The sequence below is a fragment of the Embiotoca jacksoni genome, unplaced genomic scaffold, assembly GCF_022577435.1.
Source record: "Embiotoca jacksoni isolate LCO1_2020_lvr unplaced genomic scaffold, fEmbJac1.0.p SCAF_32, whole genome shotgun sequence".
NCBI classification, from domain to species: Eukaryota; Metazoa; Chordata; class Actinopteri; family Embiotocidae; genus Embiotoca; species Embiotoca jacksoni.
In genome coordinates, this window is record NW_027185384.1 from 630,474 (window position 1) to 654,558 (window position 24,085).

The window sequence follows — 24,085 nt, forward strand, 5'->3', positions numbered from 1 at the left end:
AGTCACCAAAATAAAAGCGGAAATGAAATACTGAAAATGATCGATAAATAATATTTATACAAAAAGGGGTTTACAGTATAAAGTACTTGTATATAAACCAAGTCTGTTTTATTGTTACATACTCTCTCTCTCTCACACACACACACACACACACACACACACACACACACACACACACACACACACACACACACACACACACACACGCACGCACACACAAACCCACACTTTTACAATGGTCTACTCAGACATCCACTGGCCAGGGAGGAGCTGTCTCCTAGCAACTGGTTCTCAGATAAAGCATTTGGCCAGCCAGCTTTTTTTTTTTTCTGGAGCAGAGTACACTGGCACAGCACTGTGGTGGGTCTGATGAACTGAGATTAATTCAACACATGCGAGGGGGGCAAAAAAAAAAAAGAAAAGAAAAAGAAAGATTGTTAAATTTAAACCAGGAAACACAAAGCAATAAAAGCCAACAAAGCCATCGACAGACTGAACAAATTGCACTGTTTTGAATGAATTACGTCTTACATATTAGTCTTGGCGATGAGTGGAAATGGTGCCGCTGATTACATCACAGCCTTGTCAAATTAATGCAGTAAAGCAAAGCGCTTCATCGTGTAGGACATAAAATCCCCCGCTGGACAGATTTACATTGATTGAGCACAGTGAGATGAGCGGAACACACCCCTTTAGGTAATAAAGTGCCACAGTCAATCACCCATCAGACTCACATCACAGCTGTATCCCTGCCAACGCGGCCTGACGGGCAAGTTCCTCCACAAGCTGTCCAGCAATATGTGGGGGGGCCTGTGTGAACTGAGAGGAATACAAAGCCTGGAGGGAGCAAACTTTGAGGTTGGTGAAATTGATCTCCGTAAGCAGAAAACAGGATGCAGGATTTCACAAAGCAGTCCTGCAGAAAACGATGTCTACTGTCTGCAGTCGTTTGGTTTATCCAAGCAATTATTTCGATGACATTTCACAGAAAATCACCTATTTCTGCACGTGTGTGTGTTTTTGCAACACCGGTATCACGGAAAAGCGTGACATAGACACGCCCCTCCACTACAGCAAAAACGTGAGATAGCTACGCTTGGTGCTGTGTAAGCATGAAAGTTACACGTTTGTTGGACGAAAATGAAACCGACTGCATGCTTCGAGCCACGCGATTTACAGGAACATTCAATAAAGTGACAAAAAACATGGTTTGGGGGTTAGGAAACTAAAAACAAAACCTGAAGAATAACATTGTCACCTTCTGGGTTCATACCTCATCGTCCCACACCGGGACAACTCTACTGACTGAAAAATGTCCTTTGTACTTGGTCTCAGTATATCTCTTGCGGTACCTTGGTCACATGTTCCTTTGCGACGTGACATTTCTGTGCTTGCAAGTTTCACGCTTACAAAACGTGTAACTTCCACGCATAGACAGCTCAAAGCGTGGCTATCTCACGTTTCGCTGTAGTGGACCGACATGTCTATTTCAAGCTTTGCCGAGATACAGGGTTGTGTTTTTTTGACAAAACAAAGTACCTTACATGGAGGGCCAAGACAACGAGGCCATTGAACTAAAGATAGAGGTAACACAAGGACACATAAGGACATGAAATCTCATAACATTCACATTTACCAATATAGTGGTTGGTTTGAAAAGGGCAACATCTTGTCTGTAACTAAAATCTCATGAGAAAATTTTGGCTTTGATCATGCGAAAGCAATCGGTTAATTTCCTCCCATTAAATGAGCTTTTCTCAGGAGGTGTCAGGGTCGATTTTTGCAAAAGAAAAGGTCTTTAAAAAGGTGTCAGCCCATTGAGATTCTGAACACTGTGTTCAGCGTGTTATCTGGATCCAATTCGGCGCGAAAGAACCATCCCTGTCTTGAGGGATACATTCACGGGAGCCAAAACTCTCCAGACTGCCTCTCCTTCTCCGTCTCTCTCTCTCTCAGCGGCAGCCCATCTCCAGCAGCGCCGGCCTGTGTGATCTACCTGGGTAGATGAGGCCGGTCATGAGCACTAATAGAGCAGACAGTTCCAGTGGAGGTTGTTCTCTCCCTCTGAGCCGGAGAGAGAGAGACAGAGAGAGAGACAGACAGAGATGTACCGCAATCGTCGTCCATCGATGTGATCTGCTGTGTCTGCTGCATTCCAGATGAACGCGATAAGAGCGCTCTCATGCATCCGCCTCCGCAACGGGGCGGCTCATAGATCAGTCCTTCTTCGGGCGGGACATCGTTGTGCTGCTCTGTGCGGCGTGGAGTCAGTTTTATTCGTCAGCTCGTTAGACCAAAAAGGGAAAAGTTTTATAACTTGTAACTTTATGCGACAAAAAAAAAAAAAAAAAGCCCCATCAGCATGGTGACCTCTTTTATTCCTGAAGCCCAACTTTTCAGAATGACACGATAATTAATTGTCTCTGAGGTCAAAGGTCAGGATCCTCTAGGCTTTTAGTGTAATTATTCGTAAAGTTTAAGGCACAAAAAGGTTTCAAAGAAGGTTTTCACTTCATGTAAGCAACTCTGATCCTGTTTTTTTTTTTAAGTTGTTTGTCACACTTGTGCTGCCTTTAGTATTTGCAAGGTTGAACGGACCTGATATGTTTTATAGCTCCCTGAAACGCATTATATCATGTTTGCACATATAACAGCCACCATCTAGCCATAGACGTTTCTGACATATATACGGTGTCTCGGCTCTTCACACGCACCTCCGAGTGGGCATTTATCACCAAACCACATACTGGACATGTACCCGCTGTAAAATGGTTACAACCACTCCAGTGCATCAGTGTGGCTTTTATTTTTAATGTATGCAGCAGGGAAAATCAGCAGAAATCCAGACACAGTGTTATGTAATTTGATTCTGTGGTTTTCAGACGTGCTTAAACTTGATGTTTAAATGAATTACCTCAGTGTTTCTTTATGTATCGCAGTTAAATGATACTGAAGGAAGCGGCATTTACATCATTAAGGCAAATGTTAGAGGAAAATTAAATAGAGGATTGAACTCCAGCTTGAAATACCAACAAATCTTCCTGCTTCCAGTTCTGGTTTATGAACGGCCGTAACGAAGCCTCGGGTTCGGATTTTGGCCGCCGCCATCTTGCTAGTTTGGAGCTGTTTGGAGCCAGAAGTGACCATATTTGGACGAGCTGGGGGGGAGCAAGCGGTGGATCTGACTGATCTGATTGGAAACCCGGCGATATTACGTCCCGCCCACTTACAGTGGAAACCTGACTGCACCACAGGCCTGTCAATCAAACAGATACGCCCCCAAAAACACATCTTTTTGAGGCCTATTTTTGAATTAATGACAGATTATTTTCAGATGGATTGCCAGAAAACAAACACAAAGGATCGACTTTAGCTAACTACATCATAAGAACTTGTGGAAAAAACATATTGACTTTGTATTTTATTAGAGAAGTTGAATGGGACTCTATGGAGCTGGAAGCTTTTTGGAGTGAAACCCTAGAGGCCCTCGGTGGTATTGCAGTTTAAGGCACTTCCTTGTCTGCCTCATTTTTCAGGCCCGAAGCTACGTCCACTTTTATATATTGTCTATGTTTGTGAGTGATGAATGATTGACTGTGGACCCAGGTTGTCTGTCAGTGGTCACAGCAGTCAAAATAATTATCAGGTCTGGCCCTTTACACTTCAGACCTCTTCCTCCATCACTTCTGCTCCTCTCAGGTTCACTCCTCTCTGCTGTTTAACTGGCAAATGAACTCTGGTACATGCAATGCAAAAGAGTGACACTAAAGATGCCAGATCCAAAAGAGATTTCACGGTCTTTGGTCCATCTCACTTTGTATTCTTGAAATGAATCAGCTCCCGGGTGAGACAGTCACAAAGTGGATAAAACTGTATGAACAGAAATGGAAACTGCTTCTGTGTAAAAAGATAGAAGCCTGAACAAAGTTTTGAGTTTGTTTGCACGGCCGGATTTTATCCATCCTCTCTGTGAACAAACAGCTTATCAAAGCACTGCGAGTCAATTTTTATTATAGTGTTTTACAGTCTCTGTGCCACGTAGTCCATGGCAGTGAAAGTAATACATCGTAATTACAGTGTTACTCAGACCGAATCAATATCCGTTGAATGAGAATTAGCTTTGATGAGCAATTTAATGTGTTGCAATGAAACGGACGCTGCGGGTTCATTGCTGCTTTTAATGCTCTTGTAAATTCATAAAGTCGTCCCCTGAGAAATAATGTGGAGGATGTAAGTTTTCTTCATATGTAAAAGGAACCCAAATAAAACGAGGAACATTTTACATGGCACGGTCACAAAGAAATATCAAAGCGAAGTCATATTCTATGCACATTAAGAATACAAAGAAAATAAAGTAATAATGAACAAAGGCTGAATTTAAAGGTCATAATGGTCCTCAGCAGATTGAAAACAGTTTCTGCAGATCTGTACATTATTTGGGGTATTTCAAAGCCAAATGGTGAAATTCTGTACTGATTTCTGACTTCAGGAAAAAGAGTTTTCACTCATATGACATGGTCTTCATGAATGGATGGCCTTCCCTGCAAATGAAGATGATGACATGGATGTTTGGAGGGATTTCATGGACAGCACTTTGATGATTCCTCAAGCATGTTGGCCGCAGCAGCTGATGAAGATCGTGTGATTTTAAGCCCTGAACAATTCAGAGGGCTGCTTTGTACAGCATTCATTTCTATTTCATACTCATGAACATCCCATTTGAAAGCTGGTTTAGATTAATTAACTACAAGTAAGTCATAGTGTGTTGTCAAGCGTTCATTGTAATGACTGATGACACTAATATAAGCTAAAAGTGCTGATATGATTCAAAACAGTGCAAACATTTAGACGTTACATCCATAATTGATGGTGCATGGTTCATAAGAAATTACTTTGGTCAGCGCCAGCCGTTGCATTGTGAAAATGATAAATTGTTGTTTGTATTCATTATTTGTGATTAACAGTCATTACAGTGAACTTTAATCACATTCTTCACGGTGGTTGTGGAGTGATTTACGGATGCATCTCTGCAACATAATAAAGACAAAAAAGGTCAATTCTTTTTTTAATGTATTCCAAATAAAGTTACAGCGGGTGTCATCATAATTAAGAGGGTTTTACCTTACGTACACTAACAGAACTATGACTGTACTATATGAGACACACGGGCGAACCCAGTGTCAGCAGGACAATGAGGTTCTAATCCAGGAGGTAACAAAGATGTTTTTGAGTTGTTGTTTTTTTATTTTCTTACCCCAACCATGTGTTTGTTTATAGTTTTGTTTTGCAGTTGGTTTTCTCAAAAACTACAGGAAAATGTGTAACTGTCACGCCTAGGCAGCCCTACGTGTAGCTATCTCACGTCTCGCTGTAGTGGATGGGCATGTCTATTTCACGCATGCTGAAAGAATCGTGATTTTTGGCAAAAAAAATTCCCAGATTTTATAGCTCCATCAATTCCATCCTGATGTGTCACTGCATTATGTGGCAGGAAAAATGTTAGCTGTCAGTTAACAAATGGCACAATCTTCAATATGCATACACACAAAGCAAATTTACTGGACAAGATACACATACACACACACACACACACACACACACTTTCTATCGTTACTGGACAAGATCACAAAGATAAATGTCTATCCAGGACATGAAACACACAGGATGTGTCTGAGTAAGGCTGTAAAAGGGAGAGATGAATAGAGGATGATACAAAAAAAAAAAAAAGAAGAGTTTAAAGCAGGAGACGGAGGAGAGAGATTTACTTCTGGGAGCCTGTGAGTCAGACCAGGATGATGTATTGTTCTTTTATTATAAAAAAAAAACTAAAAAAAACCTGGATTCTTTCTTTGCGTCTTGGCTTCTGGACAGTGAGGGTCTGTATCAGCCAGCTACAGAGCCAGTGGTGTTTATTTACACTTCAGATCCTGGGAAGACCTCAAAATCCCAGGAAAGGCTTTGAATCGCAGGCTTTCTTGTTTGTGTGCAGGCTAAAAAAGAAGAAGCAATGCCATCAAATTTGAATTGAAGCAGCACAAAATGCAGCCTTGAGCAACACATACATATACACACGCACACACGCACACACGCACACACACACACACACACACACACACACACACACACACACACACACACACACACACACACACACACACACACACACACACACACACACACACATACATTTCTTCACCTCTGTCTCTGTATGTCTTCCTCTCTGGGCTATAATTTGAGAATGCACCGTAAACCACTTAATCAAATGTCACTCTTCTGCAACCTGTCGTTTGGTTTCATCCACATCGTACCATCCATCATGTGTAATGCACGTATCTAGTGAAATGATCGTGTTTGACACATGCTGCACCGTTCATATTTGAAACATTAGACGTGAGGTGTGCCAGTGTCAGCAGAGATGGATGGACTGTCAGGTGTGACCAGAATGCTAAAAACCAGCATCCGTGACTCTGAGCGCCGACAATTTCAAATCCCACTTTGAGATTTTGTTGGACATAAAATTAAAGTCATGAAAGTTTATTTTTTGGTATTGATGAATGGAGAAAAATGATTCAAGGGAACATTTTCTTACACGCAAATACTTCCAGAGAGCAAACAAGTCATTTTCCATAAGGTTACTTATAGGGTCGTATTTACCACCTGATCTCAAGGCCCTACCGTTAGAAGAGACATGTGTCAAATATTAAGATCCTCATTATTTCAGCAACCATTATTGCGACATGATGCACTCATATTACCACCCTGAATCCCAGATTACCCCACAACTACAAGCAGAAATACTCCAGCAGCAACCATAAACACCTAAATGCTGCCTAGAAATTGTCAGAATAAATGATGCAAACGCTGAACTAAAACACACCGTAAAAAATATATAGCTGGGCAAAAAGATTAACATCAGCTCTGTTTGGCTTTCAATTATGTTACATGATCTTCATCAGCAGATGCATTTTCACTGTTTACTCAATTGCTGTTTCCCCACATTGACAATGAACTTAAACATATTTTTTTTGTAGCGATTTCTAGAGATGTGGAAATCTATAACTGTTTGTGTCGTGCTGCAGAACGCTAAGTGGTGATGGCTGACTCGCACATATCAAAATAAGACAAGAGAAACCAAGGTAAAAAAAAAAAAAACTCATTAAATTTGTCCTTCTGTTGTCTTTCCCCTCCTGCAGGAAGTCTCAACCACACCCTTTAATCTTCTTCAGTAAAGTCACTTTTCATGTTTGATTCCACAAAAATAGTCTCACCTGCGTGTGAGCATCTATTTCTGGGTGTTTCCGCATCAGTGAAATCCCACGAGTTCTGTTTGTGTGCATGCCTGTTCACCACACTCATATGTATAGTATGGTGCATGTGTGCATCTGTGTGTCAAGGTTAATTCATTCCCTGGACAGATGTACGCACACACACAGACACGGATATCACGTGATAATAGGGATTGTATTTGGGGGATTCAAACAGCCAAGAACTTGTCCCATGCATGCAACCTCAGCTGGTTGCCAAGGGCGACGTTTCCATGAGGGCAGAACAACTTCTCTCTCCCTTGTTTACCTTGGGGGGGGGGGGTAATATCAATTGGTGCGTTTGTTTTGTTATATAGGGATGTCCACTGAGGGAGGACGGAAACTGTGAAACTCCTTTTGCAATTTTACATCTTTAAACTTTACTGTAACAGCTGTTGATCTCTTGATTGAAAGAAAGAAAAAAAAAGCTCCCTTGTGTGAATGGCTCATGGGAAAGGTCGGGGCACATTCCCTTTGTATTCTGCTCCATGTGAGATGAGCCTATGGGAGAAATGGTTCGGGACGGAAGCTGCTTTGGCCCCTTGCTTGACTGGGCGGGGATGCTGGGAGGTCAGGTGGAAAACCGCAGTGGGAGACGAGAGCCCGTCTCCCACTGCGGTTTTCAGCAGGTTCACCCGCAGAGAGAGAGGGGCTAAACTCAGACCTACCCATGGGATTTCACACTGTGATGCTCAAGGCGTCTCCAGGCCATACCAGGGAGAGAATTATAATTATAGCCTTTTTCCTTCCACTGCAGGAGCCACAACTCAGAGAAGCACAGAACTAAAGTTAGCCAGCAGTGATGTAATGAGACACATTTCAGTTTTTATATGGATTGAACTGCTGCCTTTTGTTCCTGAAAGTACTTTCAAATGAAAATCCAGGTAAATGAGAGCCCTGAATCTCAGTGATAGACAGTAAACCTCGAGTGTGAGATTAGATCGTCATCTTCTGGTAGATCCGTGTAGTGTAGAGCAACATTTAGCAAGAAGTTTAGCTCCATCTACTGGCCACAGGGAGAAAAACAGGAGAGTAAACAGCTGTGATTTCACTGGACATAACACAAACATACAACATGTTTAATGTCGTTTAACGGTCTTACTACATCTTCAGAGTTTTTCAATGACATGAATCCTACTCTGTAATAATCCTATTTTTATCCATTGAATCAGATTTAGCTTTCAGGCTGTTTGATATCTGCAACTTATTTTTAAATCTTCATTGAAGCTATGTGATAAACTCACTGTGAATAAAGTATTTGGTGTTAGTATGTAGAGTGAGTGTGAGGACTTTGGCAAACGCTAAGCCTGCTGTTTATTAGAGGAGTCTAGGGAAGAAATTCTTCTGCCTCAGATTGTCAGACCGTCAACGTTCTTCACTCTGCTCACATTCCTGTTGCTTGGATTTATTTGTTTTTGTACATCTTTCGCATTCCTGTCATGCATTTGGATCCCCCCTGACTTCCAACCTCAACAGTAAGGTCTGACCATCTGAGTGAAGAGACCGGGAGAACAGATATTGGCAGACTGATTAGCGAGCGTAGCATCAGGTGAGGCCGATTGGGAATTGGAAACAGGTGAGGTGGGCGTCGTCGACAGAAGACTGAGCAACGATAGAGAGATAGGTAAAAAAAAAAAAAAGAAGCAGAAAGGTGGAAAGTCCAAAACCACAATCTTTTCACTGAACCAGCTAAACAAAAGCAGAAAGTCAGATTGAAATATGGTCCATAAATCCAAATTTATATTGTGAAATCTTTGGAAAAAGAAAATATATAGCCTACATGGAAGGCCAAATTTTTTAGTTTTCCTTTTAATCTAAATATGCCATGTCAAGTGTCAAACGTAAGAGAGATGGTAAATGCAATGCACATGGATAGCATGAAATATGCATCTGGTGCATCTTCTCTGAGGCCATGATGTATCCCCTTCAGGATTTGGAAAAAAAATTACACCCTTTTGCATGTTGAAATATATTTTCTAACCCTTCCATCATACTGCCCATTAAATATTGAGTCATAACTGCGTGTGCATGAAGCAACAACATGTAAAATTTTAATTCCTCACAAACAACCCCCCCCCCTCCCCCCATTTCGACATCTCTCTACTACTTCTAACAAAAACTGTTCATTCTGAACTCTGGACACGAGTGCCATACAACACCAAAAATACTCTTCCACAAGTCTGACAATATCTTAAAATATGTGCTTTTTGGCTAAAAAAAAATATCATCCTTTGACATCTGTGGAGGTCTAACTGCAGATACAATCATTCACACTTCATAAATCTGGGCCAAGGGAACCCCTCGGTATGTACTGTGTGTGGAGGAATTTTAACAAGCAGAACTCCTGCCGATGAAGTGAAGCTGACATCCATACAGCGGTCAGTTAAGCGGAAATAAAGGAAAACAATCCAGTAAAGTGGCCTCTGTCATTTTTTTTCTGCTCTGTTGTACTGAGCTATTTCTAAAGACCTGTTTATTATTGCCATAAAAAAATCACAAATTTAGTTTCAGCTTCAGTTGAAGCCACGTGTGTTTGTGAAAGCTGAAACAATCAGTTAAAACACTTCCAATATGTAAAACAGAGCTGCACAAGATGAAAATGTTACACTGTGTTCCAAGCAGCCCTCCTGCAGTCGATGCAGCTGCTTCTACAACGCTGTGACCCCTTTTCACCCCCCCGAAGCACCAAAAAGGCCTCCGCCAAGCTGTGCACACACATAAGAGCTCACACACAAAACGGCACAATGCAGGAAAGTGTCGAGCCTCCAAACTGCTGTGATTACTTGCTGAAGCCTGGAAGAGTGCTGGCTTTGTTCCCCCCTCAAGCTGGGCGGACAGGGGTGAGAGCCAATGAGGGGAGAAAAACATGCTTGATGAAGGGGGGGAGGGAGGGGAGGAGGAGGGGAAGTGTTGTTTCTTACTACCACAGCTTCAAGCACTTTTTAGTCTGTGGACCCACGCAGCCACGGAGGAAATGGAGGGAACCCAGATGAAGAAAGAGGAAGATAACAGAAAGGCGAAGACGGATGGGGAGGTGGTGCACCTTCGGAGGAAGATCGGGCTGCTGCCAGCGGTGTCCTTCATCATCGGGACGGTGGTGGGCAGTGGGATCTTCATCGCACCCAAGGGAGTCCTGATGAACAGTGGCAGCGTGGGGATGTCTCTAGTGGTGTGGGCGCTGTGTGGCGTCCTCTCCCTGTTTGGTAAGGTGGTTGATATCACAGATTCTCTCTGCTGTCACGGTCAAAAACTTACCCTGCTTTTCTTAAAGTGGGTTCTTCATGCATTTATGTGTCAAGTATCAGATGCAACGTGTGCATATTGACAAAAGGCAAAATTCAATCATAATAATCATATCATAATCGTAAACTTTATTCATGCAGCACTTTTCAAAAACAAAGCGTTGTACGTGGTATTTCCAGGATTAAAATATTACAAAGCTGAGGTAAATTAAATCAGGCAGAAGTATGACAATAATAATATTTAACAATAAAATAAGTAAGAAGTGTTAGATGCAAGAGAATAAACGAAAAGCTTTTTTTAAATAAAAAAAAAAAAAAAATGACTCCTGAAATTATGGAAGCTATTTTTTCCTTTAAAAATTCACAACTTAATCATAATTTTGAGATCATTTTTTAAAATATTTTTACTAGTTTATTTGTTTTGTTTTTGGAGTAAAACAGACAATTGATCAATTACTGCATGAATTGTTTTAAATACCCAACATTAAACGCGATCATTTTTCTACACAATTTTGTGTTTCATGTTGTTTTACTTTCATCAGTGGGTTTTATTGTGAAGATATGTGATTTATACTTGTATTGTGTTCCTGTAAAGTGTCTTTGAGTAGCACTATACAAATAAAAGGTATTATTAAATCATATCGGCTGTATCATGTAAGACTCTACGGATCACCATGACTTCACAAAAATTACAAAAGTGAAAAAAAGAGTAACAGAAATGTAATCCAAATCTGGATATGTTTCATACAATATCTTAACATACATTAGCCGTTGACATGAATTATGCCAATGTTTGCAAAAGTAAGAAGACCTACTGATCCATCATATCATGTAGTGCTACTCTGATTTTGTCCGTAAACTTGAGGACAATAAACTCTTTAAATTTGTTTTTGTTTGAATCCCTGGTCCGCTCTGTCTCTGCTCTGTTAGGGGCCCTGTGTTATGCTGAGCTGGGTACCAGTTTTACAAAATCAGGGGGTCACTACACTTATCTACTGGAGACCCTGGGGCCCCTACCCGCTTTCCTACGACTCTGGGTCGAGTTCTTATTCATCAGGTAGGGGGATGTTTTTGTTAAACTGTCTCACAAAATCCCATCACGTACCCAAACGAACATATTCTCCATCTCCAGACCAGCTGTGGCTTCTTACGTGTGCCTGGCTTTCGGCCGTTACGTGGTGGAGCCATTCTTTGCACCTTGTGTGGCTCCCACGGCGCTGATCAAACTTGTCGGTATCCTCGGAGTGAGTAAGTGGTTTTAGACCTCCTCTTTTTTATTAAATCTGCAGTGCTGCTCCTGAGAGCCATAAACATTTCTTTTACCGGTTATTTGTCTTTGTGTCCCCGCAGCGTTTGTCGTGGCAATCAACTGCTGGAGTGTGAGCTTGGCCTCTCGCACTCAGGTCACCTTGACTTTCATTAAGATGTTTGCTCTGGTGCTCATCATCATCCCCGGTGTCATTGCACTGGCTAAAGGTGGGACAATTTAAATGTTACTCCTGTTTTGCTGTGTTGGACATTGGATGTCTGTTACATGCACATGTTTGGGATTAGGAAAAACAACAACAACAACAACAAACAAACAACCTTATCACCTCCTGGATTCAAACCCAATCATGCTCTGTGGCAATCTGTGATTAATGCCCCCAATCCACCCCTCTTGCTTCCCGTTACAGAAAAAAAAAAGACCTTTGAACCTTGACCTCAAGACCTGTGATAACCCATCGTCACGTGACGTTTACGTGCGTGTAAGTTTCACGCCTAAAAAGCGTGCACGGATTGTTTATGGCAAAACGTGGCGGGCGTGTCTATTTCACGCTTTGCTGTGATACTGGATCGTGAAGAGGCAGGTGGTTTTCGAAGTGCTGATCCGGTCCAGCCAATCGGTGTTCAGCTCAGCTTCTCTTCCTTTTCTGTTTTCAGGAAAGACAGAAAATTTCCAGAATGGTTTTGAGGTTGAGTCATTAACACTGGATAAGTTGCCGTTGGCCTTCTATAATGGCCTGTATGCCTACGGTGGCTGGTAAGCAAGCATAAAACAAAAAGCATTTTGTTGTGTATTTTTTACCACAAATGGAACGCTTTCATTTATATTTGAATATTAAACAATTAACGTTAATACAGATGTTAATACAATGAGATCTGATAATTTGCTGATAAATACGCACATCAATCAGAACTGTGTGCTTGTGTGTCCAAGCGTTTCCTCTTTCCTTTAGGTTTTATCTGAACTTTATCACAGAAGAGGTCACCAACCCAAACAGGTATTTTTTGCATGTGACATCTGCTCTCCAGTCGATCCATTTAAAAAAAAAAAGTTCCCTTTAAAATGCTGCTTTTTGTCTCTGTGTGCGTCCCGTCTCGTTAGAAACATCCCGCTGGCAATAATCTTCTCCATGGTGACTGTGACAGTCTTTTATGTGCTCGTTAATGTGGCCTACTACACCGTGATGACCCCCGCCGAGCTGCTGCTGTCGGATGCCGTGGCTGTGGTCAGTGCCGTATTGTACAATTAAAAAGGAATAATTAGAGGGAATGTGTCAGCACAGTGTTGATCTAATCTGGTGTCTGTTTCTCTGTAGACGTTTGCCAACCGTGCCCTTCAGGGACTGTCCTCTTTGATTCCCGTTCTTGTGGCCTTGTCGTGCCTCGGAGCGCTGAACGGCGGCTTCTTTGCGGTGCCCAGGATGCTGTTTGTGGGAGCCAGGGAGGGCCACTGGCCCCCCATCTTCTCCATGATTCACATCCGGAGACACACACCTTTACCTGCAGTGCTGCTCCTGGTAAAAAAAACAAAAAAAACTTCCATCACATTATCTAAACAAATTATTTTAACTATGTTTATGGGACAAGGTGGAGATGATGGTGGGGAGGCAACAAAATCCTTCGAAATAAAAGTCCATGAAGAATATAATGTGAAATACCTTTAAATTGAACATTCCATTCATTTAAATTGAAAAGTAAATCTATCTGTGTTATGAAGTGGGTGTCTGGGGAGAGTTTTAGCCTTCCACAAAAAAAAAATCTAATCACAGACAGAAACTAAATTCTGGGAATTTTATATTTGAAATATTAAAAAAGGTCAAATTTCATATCTTTATGGCTTCAATTAAAATATGAATATTCAGAAATATCAGTTATGCAGCAAACCGATATATTTGATTTAATTTCTTACGCTGAAATTTCTTACGGTATTAATATGACTATTTAGCATATTGTTTTAAAACTTTGTTATTAGTTATGGTGGTGGTACTGGAACCCTACTGTTTGATATACTATGTGAAATTGTACTGATGAAGGGTGCTTTAATAATGTATCAACAGTCACAAAAGATGATGTTGTTGAAGCTGTATTGTCTGTGTGTCTCCAGTACCCATTGGTGGTGGTGATGATGATCAATGGAGAGATCTACCAGCTCATCAACTTTGCCTCCTTTTCTCGCTGGTTCTTCATCGCCTTGGCAACCTTAGGGATGCTCATCCATCGATATCGTTTCCCTCTGCACCCGAGACCTTTCAAGGTTAGCAATGTTGTGCTGAACTGCAGAGCATTTTTTTTTCCTTCTGCACACTAAACTAAACCAGCTGCTGATTTTCTTTGCTCCGGTCGACAACCTAAAGGTGCCCTTGGCCATCGCAGTCACCTTCACCGTGGTGTGCTTCTTCATCGTGGGTCTGTCTCTGTACTCGGACCCCTGGAACACGGGGCAAAGCTGCGCTCTCACGCTGACCGGGGTCCCAGTTTACTATGTGACCATCTACCGCTTCCGCCTGCCCCACAAATGGAGACGCGTCTTCGGTAAGTCCTGCCAATACCTGCCAATTTGTCATTGCAGTTTTACAATGAAATATATCAACCGGCCATTTCATGTATCCAACATGGAGGGAAATGTGTAGCTCCACTTTTAATATACTCCATGCGGAAGAGGTGAAATTGAAAAGTCAGCTATTTGGAGAGAATGAAAACTCAGGTTTGTTTGTAACACTTAAAAGGAAACACGCTCACTCTAGAATTAGTACGGGACAAAGAGCCTATTGTCTTGGAATTATTTTGCATTTGTTAAACCCAAAGGCAGACAATAAAAGCACAAGCCTTCTTGGAAATGTGCTCCAAAATCAAAACAATGCAGTTTGTTGGTTATATTAATCCTGGACTATTTCAACCTCAGTCTCTTACAGCTTCTGGAGCCCAGAGTTTGAGTCAGACCAAGCTTCAGAAAAGCATGAAACAGCTTCTCAACTCTTGCATAATTCACTCTCTCTGATATTCCCAGACTATATCAGCAAGCAGCTGCAGATCCTTCTGGAAGTGGCTCAACAGGAAGTCCAGACCTACTAAGGACCCCGCAGACACCCCGCTTTCTACTGATCGGACTTCGTTGATACCAGCAGGACAAGTTCTAGAACCCTTTTTTTTTTAGCAGCTTAAACCTATGTGTGTGTGAATAATTCATTTTATACTGAAATAATAAAATAGTGTTTAGAGAAAATACTTGAAACAAGTGCAACTTTGCTGGAAAGAGGAAACTTTATTGTAGAATCTTAATTAGAAAAAGGGGATTTTAAAAGGAAATTAGCTGCAGATACGTTGCTTATCTTCACTGGTAGAGGAAGTACTTCTTGAAAAAGTCATATTTTTACCAAGAAGCAATAAAGCCCTTTTTGAATCAGAGTCCATCTATAAATTATTTTCACCTTTATTCAAATATAAATACACAAAAGCAGTCTTGCTATGTAGTTTTTCAGATACAATACACTGTACAGGGGTTTCAACATTTACTGTACTGTAGCACATGCCAGATTATAGAAATTGCACCTCGTCTATTTACACTGACTAAAGACCGATCAAAGTCAAAAACATGACTTAATAAGAGCCACCATGTTGAGATCTATTGTGCAGTCGTAGAAACACCAACCTCGGAGAACAGTTAGGAGCATGTCGCTCTCGCATGTCATTCAGCACCAGATGAACCTCGCATGTAATTACACGTAAACAAACCTGACAGACTCATTGAAGTCAAACACCTTCAACAGCAGGTGCATGCCTCGTGCTATTCTCCAAAGATGGTGCTTCTAATGCCGCTCAAATATTTCTCACTACTTCCCTGTTTGCGCTTAAAGACGAAAAGGCAGTAGATACAATCTGTGATAAACAGACACAAAATAATCCGTATTTTGTTCCCAAAGATGTCGTCGCTGCATGCAAAATGTGCCTCCGTGCAGCTACACACGGAAGTAGATACTGGCACGCTAAAGAACTACTGCTGAGGATTTATAAAGTCAGGTGATGGACACAACTCTACAATTAACATACAGACACAATCCTATTGCTGTTAGTGCTATTTGTAATACTTTGTCATTGCTCATTACTATCAATCATGCAGCACAATCTACGAGACTAATTCAGTCCCCCCCCCCCCCTCCCGAGGCCGACTGAACCTTCCGGCACACAGGTGGACGAAACAATTTCTTTCCCATTTACAGGTGTAAAAGCTAAATCATATATTAAAATGTGCAAATCAACAGGCATATACACTCATGCATTTCCATCGAGAAGGCAGACAAATCTGAAATGCAGGATGAATGATAAAACAAACAAAGAAAACGTGGGAAGAATTTTACAGATAGAAACGGAAGTGACACTAAGGCAGTCAATCAGTAATTCAACAAAAAAATAAGCCAAAAATGGACAGAAACATCCAATTGGAGGGGACAACAAGTGAGCAGCTTGTTAATTTGATATGGTAAAGTTAAAGTGTCCCTATCATTTTTAATTCAAATGTTACGTTATTCCACATGGCAGCGAGAAACATCGAGGAGAAAGCAAAGCAGATCCAAAAAGAAAGCAAAACAAAACGAGGCTAATCATTTTGAAATTTAAACTCTGTCTGAGCTGCATGTCGGATGGTTTGATCGTGTGTTTGCATCTGCTTTGCTGTTTCAGTGTGGCGTTTCTCACCTGTAGTGTTTTTAAAAAAAAAACAACGACAGATGTCATGTGATGTGTTTTGGCCCTCGGGCTACTTAAACAGAGGAATGAACTCGGACCAGCTGATGTTGGCCATGCCCAGGTCCTCGTCATCCAGCCCGGAGAAGCTAATGTCCACCAGTATCTTGCTGAGGCTGTCGTTCATGGTGTCCAGGACGAGGCCCTCTGTGATGGAGCGGTTGGGCGGCGTGGCGCCTCCCGCCTGCAGCAGCTCTCTGGAGCAGCTGCTCCGTCGGAGGCACTCGATGGGCGACTCCGTCGGTCCGGGCGCTCTGGAGGGAGCGGACGCCAGCAGCTCTCTGGGGGAGCTGAACAGCTGCCAGTCTTTGAAGGGAGTGCTGCTGAAGCTGAAGGTGGTGTAGTCGTGCCGCGGCGTGACGGCGGGACCGCCCGGTGTGCGAATGGGGCTGAAGTCCAGAACATTTTGGCTCCCTTTGCCCACGGGGGTCACTTTCCAGGGCTCGAGCACGACGTTAGAAGGGGGCTTGCTGGGGGTGGAGGACGTCAGGTGGCTGCTGCCTTTTATGGGGGTCTTGAAGGAGAACTCCCGGTCGGGGCTGTCCTGCTCGGGCCGGTGCTCGTCGAGCTCGGTGTCTCGGATGTCGTGGAATGTCGAGGCATCGGAGGCCACGCCGGAGTCAAACAATGTGTTCTCGGGGCAGAGGAGGACGGGCTCCTCGTGCAGGGAGTGAACCAAGCGCTGTTTGCGCCGAGAGCTGCTGGCCTGTCTCTTTGGAGCGGCTTTGGGAGTCTCGCATTTAAGTGGAACGCAGACCGGCTCCTCCTTCACCTCTGACTTTAGCTCGGTGTTCATCTGAGGACATATAACTGCAGCTGGGGTGTCGCTTTGTGTCACCTGTCAGACATACAACCACAACCTTTAAAAAAATGTAATGGCCGCTTTGTTTTACATACCCTGGATCCCACACGGATCACGTAGCCAGATCTAACAAATATACCTTCTTTACTTTGTTTCTTAAACAGAAAAATAAAACAACTGCTATCCATGACAGTCTTTACCTTAGGAGCTATGCGGACTCTCTTGGCTCCACGTGAAGTGTTGTGTTTCTGCTGGGAGCAGGTGAGGGGAAAGGAGGCGGACGAGGATGGCAGATAGACGGAGGAGGTGACGGGGAGCTGGATGGGAACCAAGTAGGAATCCGTGCGAGGGAGGAGAGGTTTCATTCTTCTCTCTGAACGTAGAAAAGACAACAGCTCATAGCAGGGCATCCAAATGACCAATATTCAAACTAAATACAACAGTTAGGTGCGTTTTCTTCCAATTCAACTCCACCAAAAAGTCCTTACATCTCTCTGAACTCACCAGAGCCATTTGGTGTTTTCCTTGCATCGGGGAGCATCCTCTTTTGTTGCTATGAAACACAAGATGTGACATCACTTTATACAGTCAGAGTACACCACCTCAGTAGCCTTACTGCGCTGTCATTCCTGACAACACATCAGCAGCAACCTGTCACTTCTGTCCATTACTTCACCTTCTCTGACTGTTCCTACTCTTTATGGAGAAAATATATCTGATGAGTGTACATATTCATCATAAAGCACACTTGTGTTTCAGTGTGACTTCATCCTCTCTGCTTCCCTGCTGCAACAGAAACACATGCCTAGACCTTCAGACCTCCAGCTGCAGCGTCACTCTTTGGATCCGAGACAGAGCACGCAAGTGAAACTACGAGGCGTCTGACTTTTCGGTCCCTTGTCAGCTTTCTTGCCGCCTGACAGCGAGGTCAAGACAGTTCCTACAGGAACTGAAATGAGCGTAAATCAGTCTTACTTGGTGAGGAAATACAAGCATGGGCACAGGAACGGGAGCGGTCATCGGGTCACAACCGGGCTAAAGAGAGGGGTGCGGAGTGAGAGGGGGGATAAAAACATGGAGAGGAAATCCCAAATGAATCGCAAAGCACACACAAAACTGCAAATGGAAAAAACAAGGACATGAAAAGGGCAGTAAAAGTGTCAACGAACATGGTCGTCCCAAAAATCCCAGAAACAGCACAAAGTGACACCACCATCGTGCTCACCTTGTACACCTGATCCAGAGTGAGGCATCGATTGGCCTCAGGCCGGATGGTCCAGAAAGAGATTTTACCATCTTGGGAAGTCTCGCGGCAGAACATGTCGTGTAGAGAGAGATTATGGCGGATGGAATTCTGCAATTATAAACGAGCAAAAGAGCTTTCATCCACATCTCGTCATTTAATACTCAAAAGCAAAAGCGGGGTTTTCCTTTAGACGATTATTTAATTGGCTGTTGATGTACCTTCCATCCTGGTTTGGCCACATCTCTGTAATAAGGGAAATGGTCCTCTATCCACATGTAAATCTCTTTCAGCGTCATCCTCCTGTTCCTCCGGCTGTTGATCGCAAACTGGATCATGGCCATGTAGGAGTACGGAGGCCTCTCTGATGTGGGCTGCTGAGCAGGTTCGGCATCCATATGTGTATTCTGTGCCTGTACACACAAACACGAAAGGAGTTTGAATAAAAACAGACTATTTACTCTTGTACGAGACAAAAATCCACATTTCCAATTATCCTCAAAATCTAAACTTTAAATTGAACCTTCGGGTCATCAATTCACCCTCAAACCCAGCAACACGACCGCTTTCTGTCATCTGAATGCTGTTCAGGGGACATGCTGAGACGTGTCTGAGATCACTAGTCCCGTCACACAAATATCTGTTTGCACATCAACAGCCAAAAATCACAAGGAGGTGACAGGAAGGATCAGCTGACCTGGAGGGTCTGTGAAGGGTTTTGGTTCTCCTTGTTGGCCATCTGCTTGGCAGGATCTGGTTCCAAGGCGCATGTGCTCATTTTGCCCAGCCACTGGATATTGGTGAGGCTGTCATCTAATGGACCGCAGTTTACGTCCTTATTTACTAGTGAAGAAAAAGGGAAGAGATGTTACTGCTTGAAAAAAAATTGAAGGATTAAAGATAAGATTAGAGACAAAACAAAACAAAACAAAAAAATCCAAAATTCATACATGGTTTAATTCCAGTGAGAGGTTTAGCATCCGGAGAGTTGTGTATAGTTTCTGCTTTCTGCTGTCCGACTGTACTCCTCGTGGAATCGCATTCCCCGTCAGCAGCATCCTGACATGAAGGTTCATTGTTCCGGCTGACGTTCCCGCTCAGGAGGATGAATTTGTTCGGACCCTGGACACCGCACTCTTTGCCTTTAGCGGTGAGGGCCCCGATGACACTTTGCAGGTCTGCTGTTTTGGGAATGACAACCACCTGGGTGTCAGACATGGAGGGGTGGTCCATAATACGGATACCGTCGGGGAAGCACTGACTGTCGGCTGATCTCGGCGCATCTTTGGAGCCCGGTGCTCCAGACTGGCTTTGAGATTCAGCGGCTGGCGCTTCATTTTGCTGAAAGGGCAGTTTTCTTCTTTTGAGGATCAGGGGTCTCCGTGGGCTCCGTCTCATGGTGAAATCATAGAAAAGCCCCTTGAGGTTCACTGGTATTCTGAAACACAAAGAAAAGTACAAATATTAGGGTTTGTCAAAAATAGTAAATATTATGATAACTTTGACCAAATACCTCTGTATCAATATGAATAAATAATAATAATGAAAAGAATTGCTAACAGTCTGGTAAGTTAAACAAAAAAAAACAATGCAACCACTTGACTGTAATGCAGCCTTTAAAACCAGGAAAAGACAACATTTATGCCATATCATAATATTTCAATATCCAAAATCCAAGACATGATGTCATAAAATATTGATATATTCCCCAGCCCTAACAAATATTGGCGACTGAACAACATATATTGGTCTAATACCTGTTAAACAGAGGGTAAGTATTTCACTTGTATCACTACCAAGTGTTTTATATCAACTAATCGTGCTAACTTGTCTTACCGGCAGATTAACGACCTGGCTAGAAGGTAGTTATGAAGTTGGGTGCCAAATTGCAAACGTTAAATGAGCAAGTCAAACAGTTAAACCAGGCTGGATTAAAAAAACCAACAACAACAACAAAAAAAAACAATCACAGCTAATCAATTTAGATCGACAAGGAAGAAAACAACATCACAAAGCAGTCAGAAACACACTGTTGAGACGAGCGAGCTGTCCTCCGGATGAAATCAGGTCCACATCCTCCGTGTGTCCGTTTGTTTTGTTTTGTTTTTTTTATTTTGGGGTGGGGGGGGGGGGAAGAGAGCTCAACAGCTGTTCAGTTTGAACTGTTGCTGATGTTGCCAGGCGACCAGCGACTTCTGGAACAACAGTCGTTACATGTCAACAGTTTGCCGCTGGTTTTAATCGGCGCACATTCAGCGCTAATACCCGACGTATTCACATGTAATAAATAATAACAAACTCGTCACGACACTTGAGAAAGTTGGGGGTTGATAATCCACTAGGCAGCCCCCTCCTTCTTAAAACAGCATATATACGATGAAATGTTACAAAGCCACGTTGCTTTGAATGAGTTGACACGCACACGAGGACGACGTGCGTCGGGCTTAGAAATGACTGAAATTATAACCGTTTGGTGGAGCGCAAGCAGGGCAACGTCTGCTTTGTCTCGTTAAGCCTCAATAAAAAAAAATAAAAAAAATACAGTCTCGCACCTGCCGAGCCGAGCTAACTTTCTCTCGGCTGACGTCTCGCTCCTCTGAAGTGGAATGCTAAAGCTAAGCTAGTTAGGTGGCTAGTTAGCTGATGGCGCTATTGTAACGAACGGCAAAGACAAATAAAAGCCAGACCTTCATGTTACGGCGACGTTTCGGACGATTTCGCTTGCCTGGACCGCGGCCACAAATTGAAACCCTTGCTTTTTTTTTTTATAGTCAATCGTAAATCAAAGAATCCGTGATGTCTGCAACACTCCTTTTATTTTTTGTTGTGTTGTTTACATTCCCGTCTCGGCGATTGAGAAACGATTTTGAATTTTGGCGCTGCGGGTGCAGCTTCCGTCACTATGATCACGTGACTGAGAAAAAAAAAATGCACCAATAACAGGCAAGACCAAAGATGACGACTCAACCAATCACAGAAGAGAAGGGTGAAAACCGGGAAATAACAGTAAGAAGACAGGAAAGAAAAAAGTTAAGAGCGTGCAATGAGAACGGGATGGCCTTTTAATGCATGTTGTCATTGTATTGCAGCGATGATTATGTCTTACGTCAAGAACAACACAAAGGTGAGTATAATAGTTGGGTAGTAGCTACGAGTGCAAACATTTAAAGGTACACAGCTGGAAGTTGTTATCTAATCAGTCCGGGTCTGGCAACAGAAACGGTTCAGATATTTGAACGAGATTAATTTAAAAAAAAAAAAAAAAAATTGGTGGCGTTTTTGTTTTTTCCCACCAGGTGTTCAGGAATGATTTCTATTAATGCCCCGCAAAGTTACAAAGACTGAGAAGCCTCCCCTGCTCTTCCTGGAGCGGCCTGTGTGTGGCGCCAAACTCCAAAATGTGCCTGAAGTCCGAGCAGCGCTCAATCCCAGAGATTATTTCACAGAGACACAAGAGCAAAGCAGCTCAGATCGTAATTCCTGGGTACATTTCTCATTTATTTTTTTTTCATTAATAATTCCTGGGTAAATTAAATTATCCTGAACATCCACTATGGATGGAAACACAGTCATTATGAAACACAGTCCACTACTAAACCTTTTTAATAATGTCATATATGTTGTCCCCCCCCCCCCCCCCCCCCCCCCCCCCCCCCCACACTTTTCTTTCACTATTTCAGGTAAGGCCACAATTTGACAGCTCAGCTGCAGCTGCGCTTCCGGTGAGGCGAGGGAGGAGAAAATGCCAGTCTGCCACGAGCATCCTTGACAGCTGCAATCAGCCGCACAGGAAAAACAGTATGTGTAAATACCCCTCGTTATCCTTTAAGACCGGGTCGAGAGACCGAGGTCTTCAAACGAGGAGTACGTGCGCAAAGAAAGCTGCTACCGTTGTGTCCGACGTGGGAAATCAACCACGGGCATCAGGCCGAGACAAAAGGACAGTTTCAAGCGCACAGCACTCGGACACACCGAAGAGACGTTTGGACACGGTCAGAAAAAGGAAGGCCGAAGCATTTTCTGACGGTGCCGCATCCCGCAGCAGATGTTCGGATCAACCTGAAACGCCATCTATTCGCGTGACGGAGAGATGCCATATTCCAGCGGACGGTGCTGCGACGCCGGCCCCCGACGAGTTCAGCACCGCCGAGGACAGCGGTGTGGCTCCCCCCGCCCGACGTGGACACTCCAAAAGCAGTACAGGGTGGGAACGGTTCTCCCTCGTACCCCCATCTGCTACTGGGTCGGCCGCGCACGCCACCGCGTAATCGGACGCCCGACATTTTGGTGGCTGACACACCGGAGGAGGATTACGGGGTGAAGGTGACGTGGAGGAGAAGGAAGGGTTTGATGTTGTTGTTAAAAGAGAGGGGCGATCTCTCGGAGGCAGACGCGCAAATTCATAGCTGATGCAGAGAGTCTGTGAAAAGAGGATTAGACGGTGATGTCAACAGGGAAGAGACACTGATTACGTATTTGGACCAATTCTTTCTGAGAACTATTTTTATTGCTCACTGAACGGAGCTCTTCTAAAGTGATGATCGAATTTCTGTTCACATTTTTTGTTTTGATTTTCCAAATAAATACATTTTTTTTGTTTATTGATCAATTGACCAATTCTCGCTGCTGTAAACCTCCCAATGAACCGTGCCAACTGACCCTAAGAGATGACTTTCTCTTTCACACAAACATCCTGCACAGCGCTGGAGTTTATGATTATTAGAGTTCAGGAATCAAGTAAAAAAAAAGACTCAACATTGCAGTTCAGTGGTGACGATATTTAATAGCAAGACAGCTTCATATTATACTGTATTGTTACAGATCATGTTGTAAATCAGAGCCACTCCTTATTTCTGATCCAATCCTGACCTCTAGAAATAGAAGTCAGGTTTTTTGCTTTTGCATTTTGATAGGAGATATAACGAAGAAGGTTGAATCCATATGTTGGGAAATTAATATAACATGAGCAAACACCATACTGTATAAATGCTTGAGACACTAGTGTGATAAAACAATGGATGTGCTGAAATATCATTTCATCTTTTCTTTTCATAAATGTGGTGTGTAATTAAAAAAACAAAAACAAAACTTGTCTGTCAACTATGTCTGAAGAGATATGAAATAAATCTATAAGTGGAAGGAGGAAACACATTTTTGGATTTATTATCGCTACAGTTAGTGATGGGATGGCAGAGTGTCGAAACTCGAACAGGAGACAGCAAATATTTCTCCACAATCATAAGTAAAAACACACAAAAAAGTAGCTGGACAATATGGCCAAAATGTTATGATGTAAATTTTCGTGTCAGTCTGTATCAATAATTATCACGATAAATGTCAAACCCTGATTTTGTTTGAGTTTAAAGGCTGATTTTTGCTCCTGAGAGAAAATTTGAAGAAACCAGATGGTTAACTGTGGTTTTTAAACTTGTCTTTATAGTGAGAACATGATCTGAAAAGCGAAAGGTATGTTCAGAAAATGGCGTCA

General features: G+C 42.8%; 3 protein-coding genes across 5 annotated transcripts; 2 read left to right on the plus strand and 1 right to left on the minus strand.

Annotated features, from left to right (window-relative positions):
• Positions 1–10,230: 10,230 nt before the first annotated feature.
• On the plus strand, positions 10,231–15,217 carry LOC138207560 (cystine/glutamate transporter). The gene is made up of 11 exons (XM_069164872.1): positions 10,231–10,507; positions 11,477–11,603; positions 11,679–11,794; positions 11,897–12,022; positions 12,470–12,569; positions 12,766–12,810; positions 12,915–13,038; positions 13,129–13,329; positions 13,917–14,066; positions 14,167–14,344; positions 14,820–15,217. The coding sequence occupies exons 1-11, from the start codon at positions 10,279–10,281 to the stop codon at positions 14,882–14,884; spliced, it is 1,461 nt and encodes a 486-aa protein (XP_069020973.1). The 5' UTR covers positions 10,231–10,278; the 3' UTR covers positions 14,885–15,217.
• Positions 15,218–15,967: 750 nt separating this feature from the next.
• foxm1 (forkhead box M1) lies at positions 15,968–21,836 on the minus strand. Of its 3 annotated transcripts, none has more exons than XM_069164869.1 (9): positions 21,285–21,834; positions 19,548–20,035; positions 19,295–19,440; positions 18,819–19,010; positions 18,580–18,708; positions 18,330–18,389; positions 17,859–17,907; positions 17,555–17,727; positions 15,968–17,390 (listed from the first exon to the last, which is right to left on the minus strand). In XM_069164869.1, the coding sequence occupies exons 2-9, from the start codon at positions 19,993–19,995 to the stop codon at positions 16,566–16,568; spliced, it is 2,022 nt and encodes a 673-aa protein (XP_069020970.1). In that variant the 5' UTR covers positions 19,996–20,035; positions 21,285–21,834; the 3' UTR covers positions 15,968–16,565. The 3 variants fall into 3 exon arrangements, with proteins under 3 accessions (XP_069020970.1, XP_069020971.1, XP_069020972.1); XM_069164870.1 differs by lacking the exon at positions 21,285–21,834 and adding an exon at positions 20,628–20,724; XM_069164871.1 differs by lacking the exon at positions 18,330–18,389 and having other exon boundaries at positions 21,285–21,836.
• Positions 21,837–21,862: 26 nt separating this feature from the next.
• Positions 21,863–23,735, plus strand: rhno1 (RAD9-HUS1-RAD1 interacting nuclear orphan 1). Its single transcript, XM_069164873.1, is given in 3 exon segments — positions 21,863–22,081; positions 22,278–22,763; positions 22,765–23,735. Coding segments are annotated over 3 exon segments (894 nt in total). The 5' UTR covers positions 21,863–21,916; the 3' UTR covers positions 23,008–23,735.
• The last annotated feature ends 350 nt before the right edge of the window (positions 23,736–24,085 follow it).